Source organism: Dipteris shenzhenensis, chromosome 3, assembly GCF_047967505.1.
Source record: "Dipteris shenzhenensis isolate YYH24624 ecotype China chromosome 3, Dip_SZ_1.0, whole genome shotgun sequence".
Classification (NCBI taxonomy): Eukaryota; Viridiplantae; Streptophyta; class Polypodiopsida; order Gleicheniales; family Dipteridaceae; genus Dipteris; species Dipteris shenzhenensis.
Genome location: NC_141598.1, coordinates 61,145,911 through 61,165,000, shown reverse-complemented (window position 1 = coordinate 61,165,000; position 19,090 = coordinate 61,145,911). Strand labels below are relative to the sequence as shown.

General features: G+C 42.4%; 1 protein-coding gene across 1 annotated transcript; it reads left to right on the top strand.

The window, feature by feature from the left end:
- Positions 1–13,058: 13,058 nt before the first annotated feature.
- Positions 13,059–16,211, top strand: LOC147904116 (RNA-binding KH domain-containing protein RCF3-like). Its single transcript, XM_087370697.1, has 5 exons — positions 13,059–13,268; positions 13,901–14,558; positions 14,717–15,250; positions 15,416–15,676; positions 15,765–16,211. Exons 2-5 carry the CDS (start codon positions 13,977–13,979, stop codon positions 16,074–16,076), a joined length of 1,689 nt encoding a protein of 562 aa, XP_087226823.1. The 5' UTR covers positions 13,059–13,268; positions 13,901–13,976; the 3' UTR covers positions 16,077–16,211.
- The last annotated feature ends 2,879 nt before the right edge of the window (positions 16,212–19,090 follow it).

Genomic DNA, 19,090 nt, shown 5'->3' with positions numbered 1-19,090 from the left:
TTTCATGACTCATCTTATTGAGAGAGTAGTCTACATCGTATTCTTCTTCACTTGCTATGTCTTCTACATCCTCCTTCTGCTATAAAAATATAAAAAAGTTATGCGAGGTACACATCCCAAATAAAGGCTTAAACATGCAGGTAAGGTTTCATGCATGCTTTCATTAGAGTGACTCTCTCCTCCGCTTGGAGCAAAAATTTAAAAAGTAAGGTTTCACACATGCTTTCATTAGAGTGAGTCTCTCCTCCTCTTGGAGGAAAAATTTAAAAAGCTATGAGATTTACACATCCCAAATAAAAATAAAGGTTTAAATAATCATAGAAGTATAAAGATAGCATGCTTTCATTAGACTCAGTCTTTTCTCCTCTTGGAGGAAAATATGAAAAAGTTATGAGATTTACACATCCCAATTGAAGGTCTATCCAGGGACTCTACTATGCAATAAAAGTTTAGGCCTACAAACTGACATGAAACCTGAGGAGTTCGCAAAGAGTGGATATGGAAACACGAGGGAGGAAGGAAATGAATCAAGAATGGGATGATGGGAGAAAAAGCAATGGGGAAGATGTATGTCGACCATTTTTTGTTTCATCCCATAAGCTTTCCTTGACTCGCAACCTTGCGTGCTGCCTGGTGAAGGTGGGAATGGAGAGAGGGGCAAGCAAAGGGGAGAGGATATGGTTGCAACGCAATCGATGATGCAAAGAAAAGATGGCAACGATAAGAGTTGGTGGGTACCCAGGAAGCAGTTGCCAAATTCTATAACCCTTAGATTAGTGTAAATCCAAGGCTTATCAAGTAGATACGTGGCTCAACCACAAGCTAGAATTTCTTTTCATTCCACAATGCTACCTGCCTAAAGAGTGTTAATATTGGTTGCACATAAAATGATTCTAGTTGCATTCATCAATAAGGACAAGTTGGCAGGTGAAAAATGAGTTCTTAGAGCTCCAATCAAAGACTTAGGTGGTATTGAGCTTGACAATATCAGTATGTCGCATGTAATCTCCATTTGCAAGCTTAGGATGTGCTAAATTCTAGAAGACTTTATATAATAGTAGGGAGAATATGAGTTCTCTATTATCTAGCTCAAGAAAAGATTCCACTATAAGTTCTTCTATGGGAGATGATTTCTAGAACCAGGGAGCCAAACAAATACTGGATGCTATTATTGTAAGAATTCAATTCTTGTATCATATATAAACCCAAAAGTTGATGTAGGAGTAGATTGTTTATGTGGAGTTTTGACATCTAAACAAAGCCAAATCTTGGTAAAGCTCCTAGATGCACACTTATTCACCGTTGATATCCCAGAGCCGAAGTATGAGGAATTGCTTCAATATTTGTTGATAGCTACGTCCCTCGAGGAGATGTGGAATACCCTACTAGTGATTTCCTTAGTAGTTGCTTGGAAAGAAGATTAGGTTAGAGCTTGGTTGATCATCCTTAAAGTATTGGGCAACCACTAAGGAGAGAGCATTCTAGAGAACGTGTCGACGGCATATGTCTCAAGACAATCACAAGATTAGGAGAGTACATCCAAATTCTGATTATACTAATGATGTTCAGCTATAGGCCATAGCCTAGGAATGCTTAGGTAGGAACTTTGGTCCACATCTTTGATATCCTTAGATGTGTATTTTTGTGGTTTATGCATTGATGCTTGCATAATTAGAGAAAGACTTTTGAAATTGCCCACGGTTGAATAGGATGGCATATGATAGAAACATTTTTTTTGGATGCATCCTCGAGAACTAGGATATAAGGGTGTATGCATTGATGCCCATAGATTATCTGATCATTTTTTATTTATGAATTAGAGTTCTCTCTTATTTTCAGAATTCATGCATACTTATTTGCTATGTACAAGGGGAAATAATTTTTTATAGAAGAATTGAAAGCTGAAGTAGAAGACCTATCAGAGAATCTATGATAGGTGGCATAGGCCTAAGTGAACTAGAACCTCTTCAAGCCTCAGTCTAATTGATGTTCCACATGCGTCCTCATGTTCCTCCTCCTCATTCCTACAACCATTTCTCCTTCCACATGCCTCCTCCTTAAGCCCCCTCTTGCCATATGCCTCCTCCTCCTCCTCCTCCTCCTATTCCACCTTGCAACATGTGTGCTTTGTAGTCTCTTTGCACTTCTATCAACTCATGGTGTCATTCAAAGACGTCTTAAACAAGTCCCATTACAACTTGCCGTTAGAGGCTTGCTATGTGAGGGGGATGAGGAAGTTGTGCTGGATTTCTCAGCCTAGTCTAAAAAGCATATATGGTGGGTTGCTGCATTTGAGAGTCCAAAATAGTGCCACGAGACATTGAAGTGGGTTCTAGATAGAATCAACATCCCATCAATTATTCGAAGACAACAGAAAGGGCAACCATTATCAGTGGATGGGCATGGCACATTTCAAGCTGAATGGCATCTAACAAGTGATTCAAAGACACTCAAGTGCTTGTATGATTTTGATACACATGCAAACACTTAATACACATGCTTTTATTGCACCCAATCTCAAAGGATGAAAAAGGTGAGCTTAAAATGAGAAAATGGAATCCTATTTTGCATATCCCATTGGAGAGAGTACACAGAGTGTACTTTGCATTCTGAACTATTCATACTCAACAAGTTACTATATCTCCATCTAGTTTATGCTTGGAATTTGAGGCTAGAAGAGTTTTATGTAGAGTGCATTACAAAAGTTGACGAACTACTTTTAGGGATGGGATTTCACGGAGGCCATGTGAAGCTTAAGGAGGACAAGAAAATGTTAGGAAATTCACAAAATATTCCTGCTAGAGGATCCATGGGTTGACAAAAGGCAAGGAGATTCTTGTCCAATGACAATGCTAATAAAGAAACACATACCTTGTCTCACAACATCCTAGGTTGGGAGTATTGGAAAGGTTTGCATAAGTGCACTACCAATCAAGCTTCACACCCTCAAATAGCTAATTAGAGAGCAAAATTTGTGGACGAAGCTCGATGAATCAATGAAGTTACTTCAACAAGGTCAACTCAACAAGATTTATTATGAAAGATTTAGGGAAGCATTGAGAGAATTCATATTATTTAAGGTTAAAGCATGGGGGAGTCACATATTACACATTACATGGTAATACTTATTATATTAAAATTTTGCACATTATTCCTTCCTACATTGGGAAGGCTATATTCTTGATGTGTGTCCCCTGGGCACATCCTGGTCCAAGTGTGCTCTCTTGTTCTCTCCAACATTCCTAGAAGATCTCATAAATATTTGTGACTACATGGCTATATCAAGTTGCAAGGGAAGAATACAGTTTGCATCTCTCTCACCATGCAATACACTCAATGCACGATTTAAAAAAGTAAAATGCACAAGCCCAATCATGCACACGATATCCAACCCACACAACTTGTAAGATTTTCAAGCACATAAAAATTACTCAAATCAAGACCTTTACAAAGTCTGATGCCCATTGGACACACACACACACATATCACCATTGATGCATATTTCTTTACAATTAGGTATGATGCATCATCAAAATAAGGAAATGAGCATGCATAACCAAGCAATTTGCAAACAATATTTGAACTACATCAAACTTTGAAAGCACATGAGAGTCACTTAAAGTAAGGCCTTTGTAAAGTATTATACCCATTGGACACACACACATATGGTAGGAGCCCACCAATGCATTCTGTTATATAAGAAAAATAAATAAATGCACATGCCCAAACCATAAACTATATCTGAAACACATAAAACTTTGTAAGCACTTGAAACTTCTCCCACATTAGATTTTGCAAGCACATGAAACTTACTCAAATTAAGTGCTCTTTAAGATCTCATACCCATTGGATGCACACACATATGGTAGAAGCCCACTAATGCATATTTCTTTACATTATGTTGCATGGTTAAAGGTAAGGAATTATGCATGCCCAACCATGGAAGTGGTATCTGGCCCACATCACCATGAAGCTCAATAAAATTAAGGCCTATGAAAGTCTCATTAGCGATTAGACACACACACACACACGCATGCGTGCATGCACACATGCATGCACATGCACACACACACGTGCATGCGCACACGCACATGCACACACGGTAGAAGCTCATTGATGCATATTTTTTTAACACCGATGTTTGATGCATGGTAAAAAATAAGGAAACATACATGCCCAACCATAAAAATGATAACAAACTTTGCAAGCACATGAAAGTCACTCAAATTAAAGCCTCTGCAAAGTCTCATATCCATCAAACATGGATATTGTGTCTTAACTTTTGTCACTCTATCATGCTAAAAGTGTTGTACTAGACCAAAACTTTGTCACTATGTCATGATAAAAGTGTTGATAGGGTATAAAAAAGACTACACATAGACAAATGGAGATGATTAAAGTTGCATTACATTCTCTATTATAGTTACTTATCAATTTTCTTAGTGAGTGTTAGGACATTTGATTGGTTTCAGTTTGTAGTTGGTCACTTTACATGTCTATTTATTATTGGTTGGTTGAAGAGTGAGCTCTTTATTGATTCTTATATGTTTGTTATTCATAGACCAATGTTATTCAGGAGTGTGAGCTTGATAAGCAGTATCGCTTGTTATATTTTTAGTGGTTGTCTTTGGAAGAACTACGGTTTTCTATATGCTAATTGATTTGAAAAAAATATGAGATGATTGGAGTTTACCAAACATGCAAATGATGATGACAGGACTAAACTAGTTAGTTGTTTGTACTTAGGTTATTCTAGTGTTCTCTCTCCACATGGCAAAATGGTTTCATTAAGAATTAAGCATCTACATCTTAGGCTTAGACTTGTTCCCTTCATAAGGGTTTTCCCTTCATCAGGGGGTTGCATCTTCCCTTCATCAAACAAAGCCTTTCTTTTTATGGCCAATGCACATGTAGATGCTCCTCTCTCTAGTGGATGGTCATAGTAGGCAAGCACGGCTGGCATGACTTGAGAATTGACATATGACAAGATCTGCATATGGAGGTTGCCTGCATTAATACCCCAAATCAAAGACATGCACAGAGTGCCAAGTGGCCAAATTGGGGCCATCGGATGTAGCACTCATCTATGCCCATGACGTATTGTGCACATACGACCTTTTGCATCTGAAAAGGATATTCTTCTAGTTTAACTATTGTAGTTGACAATATCGCAGTCTCACCTTGTACATGAGAAAGTTGTCTTGATTCCTTCCTACCTCATCTTGAGAGTGTGGACATTCTCCTTCAATTGCTCTACTTGGCTCTTGTTAGCAATACTAGCTCTATCTTATTCTTCTAGCTACAATTGAACCTCTTCAAATTCTTTAGCAAGTGCATTGTAGGCCTCTTGCAAGATTGCCAAAGTACTACTAATCAAGTCTCTAGAGATGGCCTCCTCTAGCAATGCCAGACGAGATAGGGTTGCTAGAACCTCTCAAGTTTCCCCCTCTTTTGCCACAAAAGATAATGAAGCTCCACTAGCAGAGCTCTAGAGTTCCTCGGGGCAAGGCCCAATCATAAAACGAACACCAACATCACTCAGGATGTAAACATATAGGAGCTTTCATGAGACAAGACTACGGATGTAGCAAACTTACATGGCTTTACCTTACACTCTAGAAGAAAAAGACATGCAAAGACTTCAGAAAGGTACAGCTAACAAGGGGCTCAAAAGGCTGATGGCAGACTTCAGATCTTCCCCAAGCAGTTTTTCATTCTTCCAGTAGGATATGAATAGAATACAGAATGCGAAAGCGATGTCTTTTGTGGCCCAAACTCTAAAGCGCCCAACTCATGGAGCCCCATCCAGCATTTTGTGCAACAGGCTGAGAAAGGGAAGACCATGCCGGAGATGTAGCAAGGGACCTATGTGGGTGCCATCCAAGGAGGTGACAAAAGTCTATTTAATGCCCCACCTACCCCAAAGCAGTAGGTGTGGGAATAGCTTACACCAAGAGCCAGAAAGATTCTCCACGAACCCGCCATGAACACCTCAGCAAAAGTAGGAGTCGGGGATTCTAGAAAGGCTCAAACGGATTATGGCACTTTCAAAGGTAAGCTTCCAATAGTTAAGGTCCATAACGGTATCCTAAACAAAACCACCAAGTAGATTTGCTCCTGTGCTGTTGATGGATACATTTATGGCCCTCATCCACTAGAGATGTGAAACACACGGGGGTGGGTGGGTTTAATGTTGATGGCGGCAAGGGGGTAGAGGCGGCTGCTATAGGGCTGGCAAGGCAGAGGCTTGAGTTTATGAAAGGGCGTGGCAGTGTCAACACATGGCACTGACGCCAGTGGGGTAGATAGTCTACGGGCGGCTGTCAGAGAGAAGGCAAGGTCTATTCGGCGATAGAGGGCAGAGGAGGTGGCTGCCGAGTCAGCTGGTGGGGCAGAGGCTGAGGCATAGTGCACGCTATGGCTGTATAGTTACAGCAACAGCTACGATTTTTAGTGCGGATCACGTGGCTGTGTCGTGTGTAGAACAAGCAACGAGCGACAACCTAGGTGGGGAGTCTGGGACTGTGCGACGGCAAGGAGGTTAATGAGGGTGGCTATTCCCTACACTAAATGCTGCCTCAGTTAAAGCGGTTTGCCGGATGCTATAGTTGGGGCTCGAAAGGCCCACAATTGATGGTGCGGGGCCCGTCCCCCTTTCTTGACGATTAAAGAATGCCTATTTTAGCTACTCGCGTGCAAGAAGAAAGTAGCCTGGATTCAATTTTAATCGAATTTTAGAGAGGAAAAGAGAATGAATCCCCTTGGTAATTTCTTCATCAATGACTTCACGCCGATGTCAGTGACGATGACTGTTGCAACTTCCACATGGTGGGCTCTCACAGTCAGAGGATCTTGGCTCTGATACCACTTGTCAAGTTCTTGAATGTAGGGATGCACGTGTGTAGATGATGCATAAATTGAGGCAGATTGGCCCTCCAAATGGGGTGGAAGGAGTGCCCACGTGAGTGTATTTTTGCTAGACTCTTCTCTACATGCTCCACACAAGCCATAATCCATATGCATGCAAATGCCCATACACACACACCATGAATGACACAAGAGGGTACAACCCTCATGCCTCTTGGAATCATATCCCTTGGGCATATCCCATTATTCTACCCTTAGCCTATGACTCTTTATGCCTACCATTGATTAATGCAATACCCATGCACAATGCTACCCTTTCCTAACCATCCTAGGACCTAATGCATACGTGCATATTATTCAATTGACCAGTTTACAATGTTACAACCATAGGGTAATCACCAGATTCCCTAGAATGATCCACTAGGATCTAATACAAATAATCATGTCATGACAGGATGTTTCTAGAAGGTTGGGTTAGGAACTTCTGGTCGCACAAAGGTCTAAACGTCACTAGCATTCGTTTCCTCAGGAATGGGTATATAGTTTCTTGTTTGAGAACCAGAGATGGAAACTGAGATAGTCCAAAAGGGCACATGGATTATTAGAAGTCAACCTTTGTCTGTCTAACTCTGGGAACCATCGTTTATTAGCCCTGACTCGCTGCCTCCCTCCAAAGCCCCAATTTGGGTGCAGTTCCTTGATCTATCTCTTTCTCTTTTTCCACAAGTAGAGGCCCTTTGTGCACCTCTAGGACAATTTTTGGGTTTCGAAATTGAAAGATTCATAAGCCTGAGAGGAAACCCTCAAGCTTGTGTCCTTATGGACCTTGTTATTGAGCCTCTTAATGCTATTCGCATGTTAGATGGCAATGGAGCAGAATTGATCCAAAAGAGTTTTGGGCATGGCCAAGCACCTATCTCAAGTAGTAGGCGGGGTCCTGACCACTTTTGGTGGAAATGGAGTAGGGATTGACTTCAATCACCCCAACCTAGTTTGTCAGATCTCCTCAATCTATGCCTCTAACTCAATTAGGGATAGAGCACTCCTCTGGGGCGGTAAGATTCTTCAAGATAATACTATTCTCTCGTGAGACTTTAATATGGTCGAATGCAGAATAGATAGATGGAACGGAATAGGTAATGTCCTAAGGGGGAGCGAGTTGACCACTTGAGATAGCCTCAAGGATCAAGTATTTTTTATTGATGCCTCAGAAGACACATCTTTCAGCTAGTTAAACAGTCAGATAGGTCAGTTCCACATAAAAGCTCGGTTGGACAGAGCTTATTTCTCTAGAATGATTTTGTATGACGTGCTTTGTCATAAGAGCAGCACGTTAATGTCCCTCCCCTTATCTGATTATAAACCAATTTTAATCTCCCTAGAGAAGGGTGAAGGGAGGATCATCAGATCCTGGTTCAAGGCAAACCCCTTTTTCTTTTAGATACTGTATGTGCCAAATAAAATTGTAAGAATATGGCAAAAGGCTTTCGGAGGAACTGCTAGTATGGCAGACAAGTGGGTGAGAGCCATAGAGTGCATTGGATACTTCTTGAACGCTACCAAACGTAGATTAGACAAATCTAGACTCAGGAGGCAGCAGATTATAGAAGAACATATAAAGGGACTTGAGGATTACAACTCTCCTTAGGGACAGGCACAACTAAGGAACGCAAGAGACAGCCTGAGAGCTGAGGTAGAGATCGGAAGCAAGACAAGCCAGAATCTACATGAGAGAGTGGTGGGTAGGTAAAGGGGATAGGGCTAACGATGATATGTTCAGAAGCCTCCACAAGAAGCATGCTAAGGAATCACTGGATGCTCTTCAGAAAGACCGGTAGATAGTGCAAGACCCAGATGAGATTATGGAAATAGTCTTGTCTCACTTCTAGAAAATTCTTGTAGAGACTGAGATACTCTCAATAGAAAAACTCAGAGCCAGAGAACTTTGCCAACAAGTCAGAATCAAGTAAGTCACCACCTTTGATTGCCTTTACTTAGATAGAGACCTCACAATAGAAGAATTAAAAGGAGTGGTGGATGCAATGGCAAAAGGTAAGACACTAGGGAAGGATGGCCTCTCAATGGAATTCTACCAAGTTTTTTGGGACATGGTTGGCCCCTACCTTATGAAGCTCTGGTAGGAATCGAAAGATAAAGGGTTCCTAGATCCAAGAATTAACACAGGCATGATCAAGGTAATTCTAAAAAGAGGCCCTAAAGATGAGATTAAAAATTGGAGACCATTGACCATGCTGAACACCAGTTATAAAATCTTTGCCAAAGTATTGGCCATCTGGAAGGGCTTCTCAAGAAAGATGGTTACTCTTTGTGGTCAAGACTCAATCTGGTTCCCTCTAATCTGGCCAAATTCACAGGTGCAGGACGAAGACTTGAAAGGAGCTCTTTGGCTGAACAAGAAGGGAGTAAGAGTTTGGGGTGATACTTGGAACCGAGAATAGGGTAAGTGGCTGGTTGTCAAAATGTTGATGGCCAGGTTTTGTCTCAACAGGTTTGATTTGAGACTGATAAAAGAATGACCTCTAGTTGAGGGATAATCTTCCTTGGATGGGAGGTCACCTCCAGCCATCCCTACAGGAATTCAGATGGGTTGGACAAACACAGGTCTCTCCTAGACCCATTTGGGTGGAAGGACATGAAGAGATAATAAGGCTCCTCAACCTGAAATGGCATAGGAGAGACTCAGACGGAGTTTGGGCAAAGAGATTTGAAAAAGTGTGGGATAGGAACATCTTAGAGAAACAGTCTTGCCTTCTCTAGTTAATCCTGCACAAAGGAGTCTGGACAGCTAGTCGAGCACGGAGGATAGGCCATGGTGAGGGATTGTGTAAGAGATGTCGAAGTGGGTAGGAAGACATCCCGCACCTTTTCCTAAACTGTAGACTATGTGGAGCTAACGAGATGCTACGTCCAGCGCAGAACACCATCGCACCTCAGGGACCACAGCCTCTCACCCTCATTGATGATTTCGACCCTACCCCCTTTAGACCCATTGTGGCACCTCTACTTGATCCTCCTTCACCCTTACCCACTACGAGTACCCAAGAACCGCTTGTGCCCTTCCTATAAGCTCAAAAGGCTGCTGGCCCCCAAAGCCTTAGAAACCCTCACTACCCCCACCCTTCTTCAAGAGACCTATCTCGTCCGTTGACCCTGCAAGCACCTAATTTTAAGTGCGTAACGAGAGCATGTCAAGAGAATTCTTCCTCCAGTCCCTTCAGTGACCCAACAGAGAGCTCCTTGGTAAGGGACAGAAGCATAGACGTTCATGCACATTCCGGGTACTGTTGTTATAAAGGTTATTACTCACGTGGCCTCGAAGGAAGAGACAGGCTGATATCTCTTGCTTAATTATCACCCTATCTGTTTCAGTGCGACCTGTTTTGGTAGAAGACTCCCCTTGTTACTTCTCCCCTATATGATAGCCACACACACACATTTTTTGTTGAAACACACGCACACTTTTTTTTGGGGGGTGAAAAGTGACACATACACACACACACTCCCACACACACACTTACTATTCTCCTTTTGCTTTTGCATCCATTTAATTTCTTAATTTCCCTTTTCTTATTTTTTCTAATTTCTTTTTCTTCTATCTCACAAACACTCCTTAATTTTTCTTGATTCCTCCTAATTTTTTTTCAATTTCTTTCTTAAAGCTCTCTCTCTCTCTCTCTCTCTCTCTCTCTCTCTTTGTCTGTCTCTCTCTCCCCTCGCATCTTTAACCAATTTTCTTTCTTATTTTTTCCTCTTCCTTCCCCATAATTTTCCCTAATTTCACTTGATTTCCCTCAATTATTTTTATTAATTTTTTAAAACTAACTTTTTAAATCCTTTCTCCTTTTTTTCAAATTCTCTCTAGGCCCCTTTTTTTACACCTTTAAAAGTCCAAGTCGAGCTATTTAAGTTTGTGTTTAAGCTATTATTTTATTGTGACCCCGATAGCAAGGGAGGGTTGTTTATGACACTTGTCTTCCCAATTAAAGTTAAGTTCATTCTTACCATGTTTTCCTGTTGGATGGTGGCAGATATGCAGACTCTCCTCTTCTATAAAAGAGATGCTTATCAGGACTTCACCACCTATTTTTTTTGTAAAAATGTTTTTTGCAAAAACATTATTGTCATTTCTTATCAAAGCTCTTATATACTTTTTATGCAATTTCGTAGGTGCTTTACCTACATACTCAAACTCTTCCTTAATTCTATAATGTCCTTTCTATCCTTTACCCTGACGCTATCCTTTCTATTCTTTACCCTGACTCTTTTGTCTTTTCACTATGCAAAAGGGGTGGTTGTCTTGTCTTCCACACACACAGACACACACACACACATGAGACTCTGATATAACCATTAAACCCCTTCAATTCGAAGCATGAAAAGTACTATTTCTCTTTTAACTGTGCCCATGCTATCTACAAAATTTTGCACACCCCCAAAAGCACGGGGCATCATTTTCCAAGCTGCTTTTATTCTAAATATGATGATATTTTCCAATCCGCTTGCATATCATATCTCATGTCAAAGCAGCTTGAGGCTGCCACATGTCAATGCTAGGTGTGGGGGTCCCGAGCTTTTAGGACTCTCCCCAAATTTTGGTGAGCTTTTTCAGCAAGAACATTCGGGGAGAGCCCTAAAAGCTCACCTATTTGCAGAATGGGGTTTGGGTACCCCCATTCCACAAGTTAACAAAAAGGAGTTTATAATAAATCAAGAAATAACTCTAGTACTTTCATGTTTTTGGTAATCAACCTTCCAGTTTTTTTTACTATTGCAGAACGAAATACAAAAAATCCCTCGAAGAGGTTCTAAATCTAAACCATATATTGGTATTCATAGAACACGAGTATAACAATGCATCAACATTGGGTGTTTGTGGACTTGAGGAACTTTGAGAGAGTGGAGTGGTAGTGGTCGGTGCATGTTGGTTACGTGGCACATGCATGGAGAAGAGGGAGGGGGGGTTGAAACGTCCTTGCATAGATCTTGGTAGCACATGCGAGGATCATGCAAGGGGAGATGGAGAATGTCTCGAAAAGAGCGGAGTATCATGAGTTGGTGCTCCCTGAGGGGGATGAATCCGAAGAGCCAAACATCCTATCCTACGCAGATATATGGATCGGAGGTGGACTAAGATCTCTCTCTCTCTCTCTCTCTCTCTCTCTCTCTCTCAACCCCTGTCCTTCTCCTCAACCCCACTTCCCTTTAGCCTCTTCTCCTCAACCGCTCAGCCTCGCTTCTATCTCTCAGCTTCCCTCCCCTCTCGTTCTATCTCTCAGCGTCCTTCCCCTCTCCCTCTATCTCTCAGCGTCGAGTTCCCTCTCTCCCTTCCTCCGGTCTCTCTCGCTCTACATCCCCTGCCTCCCCTCTATATAGTCTCTCGGGCAGCAGGAAGCTTTTGGAGACACCTATGTGCAATTCAATTTCAAGCTTAGGTTAATTTGCCCTGAGTGCGGACGTGCTAAGACTAATGCCTATTTTTCAATATCGCATCTCTGCCAAAACTCAATTAATGAATTATCGTCGCCCCTCCTTATGTCGCAATTAGCCTATCCTTAATTGATTAATTTCGTCTCCCTTCTCCTCCGTGTCGACGATTACTGCTGCGTCCTTCCTCCTACTTCCCTCCTCCAGCTCCCTCCCCCTCTTAGCCTCCTCCCTTACCTCTCTCACAGCCCCCTTCTCTCTCAATCCTCCCTTACCTCTCTCACAGCCCCCCTTCTCTCTCAATTCTCCCTCTCTCTCCTTCAGCCCCCTTGCGCTCACTCCTCTCAAGCTACGCTCCTCCTCTCTCTCACCCCTACCCCTCCCTCCCACTCCCCTCCCTCTCTCCCTCTCCCTCCCCCTCTTTGCCCCCCTCCCTCCCCCGCTCCCCTCATATACTCGTGAGAGGCGGTTGGCCGAAGAATCTGGAAGATGGTGGACATTTCTGCGCAGTAGTATAGACACATGGCAAATTCACAATTCGCTACTTGATTTATTAGTAAACGTTTAATCGAGCCCACGCCTTCCCCCTCCACAGAAAGGAATAAATTAATAGAGGCGTATTCCCTGGTTGGGGGGCCCTATTTGATGCTCTAGAGTTTAGGGTTTTAGAAAGGGTTATTTCAACCGAGGAAAGCCTTAGAAGAGTTTAGGGTTTTACAAGGAGTAAGTTATTGCCATAATTGACTAGCCGGTCCTGAAACTTTTCTTGGCTTTAACTTCTGCCGGTGCCCTGTCTGCCGCCATAGCCACAGCCACAGCCAAAGCCATAGCCATAGCAGTAGAGCTTCAAGAAGAAGAAGAAGAAGAAGAAGAAGCAGCCCCACCCTGTCCCTTCCATTCCCACTTCCACTTCTCCCCTTCCACCCCTTGCTTCCCGCAGCTTTGGTGCCCTTGAGGTAGGCTCGTCTTCCTCAGCCTATTTCTGTCTTTCTTTGATGGAAATCTGCCCCGCCCCTGCCGATTTATCGTTTCTTCTTCATCTCTTTGCTTTCCGGAACGTCGTGGAGCTTCTACTCCCCGGATTAGCCCTCCTTTACTGCTTCCTTCTGTAACATCTTGACAAGAACAGCCGGATCTTGCGTCTTGATCGGCCTTTCCAAGCTCTCCAGCCATCAAAACTCTCCCAGGAAGCTCTCCCTTCCCTATTTCTAGTTTAACCTGAATGCCTTCCCTGTTTGTTCTGTTTGCCAAACAAGCTTAGAACGTTAACGAAAATCTTTTGCTTTGCCTCTCGCCCTAACCTGATTTCTGCAAGTCTTTTCCTTACTAGCGTTTCAATTCTAGAGTTAGCCTAGATCGCGACAGTATTTGCAACGGATATTTTCACCTAGGAAGATCTTGGTTTCTCTAGTTATGGAATCTCTTATGATTTGCTGCTCCTTTGGGAGCAGAAGCAACGGCTCACCTATCACACCGGCCGTTCTTTTTTCCTGCCTCTTGAGAGCTTGCTCATATGTTATGACACTTAGGCTTTGCCTGTTTGCCTGTTCAACCAACCCGCCATGTCCTCTTTATTGTCATCTTTCAGGTCACAAGGAGCTAAATTTAAAACTCGCCATCCTTTCCGTCAACCCCTTGGTTCGTGCGGAGCAGCCGCACTCAACATGGACGGTTATTACGAATCCGTTGGCAAGCGCCCTTATTCCTATTTCGAGGACGATGTACCTGAACGGAACGGCAGACAGAAAAAGAGAACGAGCTTGAACGATGAACAGACCACCCAGCTAGCGCCCGCTTCTAATGACACCGAATATCGCATCTTATGCCCAGGGACAAAGATTGGCAGTGTCATCGGGAGGGGGGGCTCTATTATTAAAGCTCTGAGGCTAGAGTGTAGGTCTAAAATCAAGGTTGAGGATCCTGTATCCGGCTCTGATGAGCGAGTGATATATATCTGCTCTTCCAGAGATTCGGAAAAGCAGGGCGTCTGCGCTGCTCAGGAAGCTTTGTTCAGAGTTCATTCTCGAATTGTTGATGGTGAGGGAGGTGCCTCTGACGAGGATGAGGATGAACCCCCGCACCCTGTCACTGCGAGGCTTCTGGTACCCAGTAACCAGATTGGCTGCTTGATAGGCAAGGGAGGCAAGATTATTGAGCAAATGAGGAAAGAGATCGGTGCCCAAATCAGAATTATGCCGAAAGAGCAACTTCCAGTTTGTGCCTCCAGCTCAGACGAGTTAGTGCAGGTGATATCCTGAAACTTCTGTTTAATCGTCTGTCAAGAAAGCATGCGTTGTTGTGAGCAGTTTGGTGCAACGTTTTTGCAAGGCTTCTCATGTCCCCCTATCAAGATTGGTGCCGTGATTTACCATAATGATGATCATTTCTTGTTGTTGGGTTGCAGATATCTGGTGATCCTGCTCTAGTCAGGAAGGCTTTGAAAGCTATATCTTCCCGGTTGCATGAAAATCCTCCCCGCGAACGCACCCAGGGAGGATCTCTCATGTCCCAAGGCCCTGGTAACTTGTCTTCATTACCCACTGGTGGAGGTCTCTATTCTTCTGGTAGCTTCTTGCCTCAAGGCGGCTCGATGCTTGCTCCAACCTCTGTTGGAGGTCCTATGGTTGGCCTTGGTCATTCCCTTTCAGGTCTTGGTGGGGGCTACCCAGGAACTGGTATTGGTGGTGCGTGGTCTTTGGGTTCCGGGGCTGTGCCACCTTCTGTTGGTACCATGGGTACAAATCCTGCTCGAACTGAAGGCCCCCCCGAAGATGAGTTTCTTATTAGGATGCTGTGTCCCAACGAGAGGATTGGTAGCATAATTGGGAAAGGTGGGAATGTGATACGCAAGATGCGGGAAGAAACTGGTGCAAAGATCAAAGTAGGTGACCCAGCTACTGATTCTGATGAGCGTGTGATCCAGATAACTTCAACTGAGGTGAGAATTGTATTGCAAGCTGGTTTTTGATTGTAAATGCCTTTCAATTCCCATCCATCCACTCTTCTGCGTAGCAGGACAGCTGTGTTATCACCAGTTTTTTTTTTGGTTGGATCTTGTTGATGTGGAGTCACTGACGTTTGCTTTTCTTGGAGACATGCTCAGTTCTTGGATAGCTTTGCTTCACCTGGTATTGAAGCAGCTCTACAAGTGCATCGGCGTCTTGTAGATTTGCAGATTGAAAAGGACAAAGACAACAGATCTTTCATTGCCCGGTTGCTTGTGCCATCTAACCAGATTGGTTGCTTGTTGGGCAAGGGTGGTAACATCATAAGTGAGATGAGGAAGATTACGAGGGCTAACATACGCATACCACCTAAGGAAGAACTACCTAAATGTGCAGGCGAGAATGATGAACTTGTGCAGGTAAAATTTTTGCACCATAATTTGACCTATGCCAGCATGTCAACGACTTTGAATTTCGGTTAGTAATGATCTAATGTTTGTGGTACAGGTAATGGGGGACCAGAATGTGGTCCAAGATGCTCTAAGCCAAGTTCTGAACAGACTCCGCAACAATCTGTTTAAGGGCCGTGATGCTGGTGGAGCAGGTGGACCTATGCTTCCTTTGTCTGGAATGACTTACTCTGGGAGTGGTATATTATCGAGCTATGGAGGCAGCCATGAGCCAGGCTCACCTGGGAGAATGTACTCATTGACAAATGTACCCTCATATGGATTGGATTATGACAGCTATGGGGTAGGCTCAGGTGGAGCTGAGCTGCAGGGCCCCTCTGGGAGGGCTGCAAAACGCAGACAAAGATAATTAGCTGTTGTTAAGGGACCTACTAGTTTGCCCTTTTGGTTTTGGTTTTTTTTGTGCCTCAGCACATGTTAAGGATGTAGTCTGTTAACTTTTTGACTGTTTTAGCTGTTTCTTAATCATGAAGGGTTCTCTCTCTCTCTCTCTCTCTCTCTCTCTCTCTCTCTCTCTCAATCAATCAATCAATCTATCAATCAATCTTCACATTCTAGGGACATTTCGAGATTCCGTGCTGTTGTGGTACTGATTAGTTCAAGTTTCATGTGTTAACCAGAGGTTAATATATGTGTGTGTGGCTGATATCCCACTTCTGTCCCCTTATTTAGATACCACTGGATCTTTTGGAAAACAGGTTGCAGTGATGATACTAGCATTGGAGGTAAGAGCTTTTAATCTACAGTATTTTGGCACCTTGAGTTCAATTCAATGAGTTGAAGATAATGGTGAGCGTGTTGAGTGTGAGTGTGAGGGAGGAGTGACATCGCGCATGGTTTGCAAAATTCACCGGAGAGAGGATTGTCCTTTTGGATTTGGTGCTGGTACGTTGCCACATTCAATTGAGAGCAACTTACTGTTCTCTTTCTTGAAATTTGTGAAGCAAGGGTTAATGAGGGCAAAAAGGTGTTTGCAGAGGAAATAGATGGCCTATCTTTTCCTTTCGGGTCAAAGCAAGTAAGATAGGCATGGAGTGGTGCTAAAAGAAAGGACCATTGATTGGTTGATGAGATCTCTGCATTTACCATTATGGTATCATAGCAATGTTGGACTAGGAAACTATGGACTATGGGGGAAGAGAATGATCTATGTATTCAGTTCTAATTGAAGTGATGAGCATATCTTCTGATTAAGCAATGACTGAGATTATGTTAGCAAAAAGTGCATGTTGCTCATGTGGCGACTGGAACTTATCCTGGGTCACCGATGAACATGAGTGCAGCTCTGTGCAAAGTTATTTTTACTTTTTTAAAAATTATCATTTACTCTTAATTATCTCATATATTTTAAAAATTTAAAAAAATCTGTCCAGCTTGTAGGGAATGTACTCAGTTGCTTTCTATAAATTCCCTGTTGTAGATGCTTAGAGAGGCTAGAGTCTATGGTGGTTGGTATTTGTGCAACTCGGAAGCTTGACATTGGCGAAATGTGTCAACTAGCTTTGATGTTGGGACTTTGAGATACTATGGACTATGCTTTATCTGTTTTTCTGGAATTTTGTTCAAGATTGCCTTGGTTTTTCTGAAATTGTGAAATGTGTCAACGAGCTTTGAATAGTATATCAAACGTCCTGCATGTTTGTAGTTGTATTTGTAAAAGTTTGAAGAGGCGACAGTATCTATGGGCTTTTTGAAGTGGAATCAATTAAATTTGCCTATTGAAATGGCTCTTCAACAATGTTGTTGGGACGTTGTGCAATTGTGGAAGCTTAGCGTTGTTGAAATTGTGCACTACTTTAAGTTTGTGGCCTTCACTACGTATCCAAAAAAGATGTACAACAATGTTGTTGTGACGTTGTGCAATTGTGGAAGCTCAGCATTGTTGAAATTGTGCACTACTTTTTAGGTTTGTGGCCTTCGCAACATATTTAAAAAAAATGTATGTGCAATTGTGGAAGCTTAGTATTGTTGAAATTGTCTACGGTCAAGTTTGTGGCCTTGGACCACATATTCAAAAGAGTAGTATCTATGTTTGGAGCTTGATTCAGATAATTTGAAAATAGCTCATTTTAAATAAAGTTTTGAATTTGCTAATGTAAGTTTAAATGCTAAAAAGCTAGCATATTTGCTCATGCCAAGAGGCATGTGAGCCTTGGACATGACTTTTATGGTTGATTGATATTAGCTCTAAGTTCATCACTAGTGGTATTATTGTGATACAAGGGATCTCCACAAACTATCAAGAAGTATTTAGTTGTCAAAAATCGATTGTATGAAGTATATCGACCACATGGTTCTTTGATCATACAGGAGAGATTCTTTGATCATTTGAAGCTTAATAAGCATTTACACATGGTTATGCCCATGTAAAATGACACTTGCGTAGCCTAGTGAGATGATATATGCCCGAATGCATCTCAAGACTTTATCAAGCATGCTAATATGCTCGCACAAACGATTTTTGCTATTTACACATTTTGAAAATGCATGATGTGAAACACAAAATCAATTACGATCACAGTGCAATAATAGTGAATAGCTTCTAAGTGATCCCCCAAATGGGTAGGTAGTCAATAACACATTGCATTTATGTTAGCTTTTATAAGGACCAATGATTAGTGTAAAAAACCTTAAACAACATGCTACATCCCTAAAGCACAAGATATGTGCTTACATTTGACTTGTGCTATAAATGCCACAATAGGAGTGCATGATGAACAATATACTATCAATGATAATGTGAACCACATAATGATGATGTTATGTCTAGAATGGTTTTGTAGTCTCCAATGCTATATCTAGCACGACTTTGCTATAGCTGTGTGGTCATAAGGGAAGATCCATTGCAAAAAAATGAAGCTCATGGACCTTCAAAGGCTTTATTTGCTACAATGGATCCTCCCTAAGAACCATGTGGCTATATTCTTTCCAAAAAAAGAACCATATGGTTATAATGAACCATTAGTTTAGGATTGAGGGTCTTCGGGTTTGGATTTTTAGTAGCTAATCAATGCTTACCACTCTTTTGTTGCTTGAGCTTGATCGGAGTGAGCTCCTCAGACATCCAAATCTTAGTACCCCTCAGCTTATGTGTTTGTCTGAGGATCTTAACTCTTGCTACCCTCCCTTTGAAGTGGAACTGTGCTTGTGTGTTGTGTGCCATTTTGATTGATATTAGCTTGGGAGGCTCCATGGTGGCCTGAATAATTCTAAGCGCGCCAATGTTGTAACTAACCTCCAAGTTGGACAAGGGGTTCAACCCAGACCTAGGAGTTGCAAACTAAGTTGAAGAGCTGAAACGACTGAGGATGAGGGCATGTATCGTGGCCACCTCATATATTTTTATTCCCTTGGCAAGTGGAG